The 3,844-nt window shown below is 35.1% G+C and overlaps 1 protein-coding gene across 1 annotated transcript; it reads right to left on the reverse strand.

Moving 5' to 3' along the window:
* Window positions 1–423: 423 nt before the first annotated feature.
* On the reverse strand, window positions 424–1,260 carry LOC145982178 (zinc finger BED domain-containing protein 5-like). Its single transcript, XM_083115745.1, has one exon. It carries the CDS (start codon window positions 1,258–1,260, stop codon window positions 424–426), a length of 837 nt encoding a protein of 278 aa, XP_082971871.1.
* Between the last annotated feature and the right edge of the window lie 2,584 nt (window positions 1,261–3,844).

The raw sequence follows: 3,844 nt of genomic DNA on the forward strand, positions 1-3,844 counted from the left end.
GGGACCATTAAAAATAGGTCCACAAAGAAAGGTTCTGTTCCATGATAAGGTTGTGTTGTAGGCAGGGTGGATAAAAATAATGATTTTTATTTAAAATATCACTTTTTAATTTTTTTATTTAAATCGGTTTTTTAATTTTTTCTTTTAAAAAAACATGCGTAAAATTACTTGCATGGTGTTTGGCACAATGCTCATAGATGTATGTTTTTTATAGAAAGGCTTTTTCTAGTAAATGGCCCTGTAAAATATTTGAACAGTTTGAATGAAGCAGTGTTTCCCAACCTTTTTGAATTGCAGAGCCCTTTTCAGAATCAATCAAGCCCCCTTAGGCATACCATGCTCTATGTCTTACAAGGTAATGGTGTTTTGAAACCCTTTGCGATACAATAGATTTTACATTGTTGGTGTGAGCAATAATAAGGTCTATAAAATAACGTATAAATGTTCAATGACACCCCCGTGGTTGCATTTTTTCTCTTTGCACTGTTTTCTTATTTCAGGTAGAATTAATGATAATGCAAAATCTGTATTTTGTTTTGGTAGCTGTATAAGTGGAGAATCTCGCTTCACAGAGATAATAGTTGAGAAAGGCAGCAATACTAATTTTGCTTTCTCAGACAAGGTTTTGAATTCATCTAGTAAATGAAGAAAAAACTCCAATAGTCTTTGGTTTTGAAACTCAATTTTTAGTTCTCTGCGAGATGTCGAATCTCTGAGGACCTCGTATTCCATTGAGTTTAAGCTGGGTGGTTTTTCGTTCACGCTGAACACATTCAGTGCCCATTTAAAGTCATTAAGCACCTTCTCTTGAGCTGTTGGAAAATAGTGTTGAAACGAGTCTTTCAAAGCTTCGAGATGTGCCTGAAGATTTTTCTGTATTTTCTCTTGAACCTTGATGTTATTTTCATTCAAGAATCTTTTTGCAAGAGGGAAACAATGGATATCTTCCTTTTCCACACACTCCAACCAATACCTAAGTTTCCTCTTAAAAGAAGATGCTTTGGTGTTTGCATCAAAAACTGTGGCAGCTTTTTCTCGCAATGATAGATTCATTTCGTTCATTTTGCTAAAAATGTCTGTCAGATACACCAGTTTGCACACCCAGTCTTCATAATTTAAAACCGTTGCCAATAGAGTGTTTTGGTCCATCAAAAATGTTGCTATTTCTGCATGCAGTTCCATCAAACATGTCCCCGCTTTTCCACGAGACAACCACCTCACTTCAGTCTGCAGCAGGAGGGACTGATGGTGGCTTCTCATATCTAGCCCTCTCATGCATGAATTATGAAAAATAAATTTGATTTTCTGATCAAGTAGATTCCCTGAAATAGATATCGCGAAAAAAAAATAATCTAATTTTGTAGTTAGATATGTGAGATATGTCATGTACTCATATGAGGACGTTGTGCAATAAAAGGAACAAAATTTCTTCAAAGACTGAATCTATTAGTTACATATAACAGACACAAGAAATGTGAAAAATGTTTGGAAAACTACAGAAAAAAGCAAAAATCAGTTACAAAACAATTAAGATGAACCCTTGGAAAGCCAAAACAATGAAATATAACATTTAGAACATCAATACAATAAAACTAACACCTATTGTTTTTTTATGAAGCCCCAAAACAATGAACATATACCTTTATTACTTTGTTTGAAGCAACAAAACAATTAAAATTAAACCATAGAACTTTGTATTAACCCCCTAAACAATGAAAACTATCACTTATTACATCGTATGAAACACTTCAAAGCACTCTGGACACAATAGTACATCACACCTGCCACAAATATATCGTGTGTTAATTTTACACCTCAGATCACGACAACGATTTGCATATTTTTAGTCACTCTTCTTTGGGTAATGACCTCCTCCATCAATTTTTTTCTCCCTGTTGCGTTTACCACAGCAACATTCAAGAAATGATAAAATATACGCAGATACCACCTCTTATTTCTAACGTCATTTCTGTAACGAGCCACAAGCAAGTTCATCAAATCAACCCCTACCATATGAAGATTGTACTCTGAGATTGCAAAAGGACGTTGAACTTTGGTAACTTTCTTCTCTTTTCTGGAGAATCTTGTTGCTTCGTCTTGTGGTTCTAGTCCAGCATAACTTGATATAGTATGAACTAAAGAATTGTCTAACCACCGCACAACTGTTACATCATCAGATGATGATGCTACAACAGATGAACTCCCAAGACCCCTTTTCTTCAAATCTGGCAATGAAGTGATTTTTCTTTCCGCTCCCTGTATTCTGTTTGTCCTCGCTGTTCCAAGGAACATTTCTCTCAGCTTCAAAACATGCGGTATTCCAGTGAAAAAGTTGTCAGAAAATACCTTGTAATTTTTTTCCTTCTAACGAGTGACAAAGGTGAAGAACAACTTCACCAGCCATTCCAAATTCTGCAGAAGGTTTTTTCCTCCCACCAGCTGCACCCTGGTAAACCTCAAAGCAGTACACATACCCAGACACTCCTGCAGCTACCCATACTTTATAACCCTTTTTTTTGTTTGTTTTTCGGTAGATATTGTTTGAGGGAAGAGCATCCTCTAAATGGTATCATCATTTCATCAATTGAAATATGTTCTTCAGGTTCACAAGCACTGTGAAATGTGGTATGAAGGACATCCAAAACTGGACGTATGCGGATCAGTTTGTCTTCATTATTGTCAGAGATACTGTTGTCTTGAAAATGAATGTAGCATCGAATGAGTTCAAATCTATTCACTGTCATTGCATCAGCAATGAGATTTTGTCTGAATCCACTTTCTTGTGACCAATATTGTCTGATACGAGCATACTTGATGTATGTCATTGTAAGGCACATACCAAAGAAAGTCAACAATTCACCTTTACGTAAGTCAAAATGTTCTTTTCCATTTTGGACAGCGTATAAATTGGATTGGTAAGTTATATCATCGACTATGGATTCAGGAAACAAATGAAAAAAATAATCCAAAGGAGATTCACCTGTTACATTTACTTTTCTGTTCACCGCTGAAAGGCAGAATATTGTTGGAATGCGAATTATCCTTCCCTGCGAACCACAATGGGACCCTTTTGTTTGGAACATTTGGTTGTGGTGGAGTAGGAGAAGTTCCATCTTGTGGATTGTCTATACTTTCTGAATTTTTATCATCTGATGATTCATATTCCACATCTTCTGGAAGGTAGTCCGCATCATCAAATTCATTATCATCAGAAACCAATTCATCCTCGGATCCTTCAGGTATCAAAGGAGTCAGTTCCAAGAGGTAAGCCTCTATTTGGCCATGACTAAGTGGACGATCATCGACATTAACTGGAACGAGAAAAGTTGGATATTGTTCAACAGACATTCGTGAAGTTCCAGGTGTAGGATCATTCATTCTACAATAAGAAAAGCACATATTTTGCTACGTCTACTTTGTAAAATAATGGGTGTGCACATTTAATTTCGTAATGATGCCCTCAAATTAAATGATAAAAATACACTGACACATATGATTTTGACCTTACTTGGTTTCATAATACTAATTTTTACAGTTTTGAATCATAAAGAATGAAAATAAAATATATAAGATGCAATTTTTGCATATACAATATAATGACAATCAGAAATGTTTTGATACCTCAGTTGCATAATGTTCTCATTTGAGGACACATGTTTTTTTCGCTATTATCTCGTTTTATACAATACGTTTGCTCAAAATAACAACACAATCTCATAAAACTACACCATAGTAACACTAAGAAAATATTTACCTGGAAGAATGATTCCAAATGCTAGAAAAAAATGTAATTTACACGCATATGCTCAACACATGTTGAAACACTTTTTCATATCTTCCAACA

Source organism: Lepisma saccharinum (genome assembly GCF_977018435.1).
Source record: "Lepisma saccharinum chromosome 12 unlocalized genomic scaffold, izLepSacc3.1 SUPER_12_unloc_1, whole genome shotgun sequence".
In the NCBI taxonomy this organism is placed as follows: domain Eukaryota; kingdom Metazoa; phylum Arthropoda; class Insecta; order Zygentoma; family Lepismatidae; genus Lepisma; species Lepisma saccharinum.

What these genes read in the sequence shown, in the direction of transcription:
- LOC145982178 (XM_083115745.1), bottom strand. Translation starts at nt 1,260, where the DNA reads ATGAGAAGCCACCATCAGTCCCTCCTGCTGCAGACTGAAGTGAGGTGG.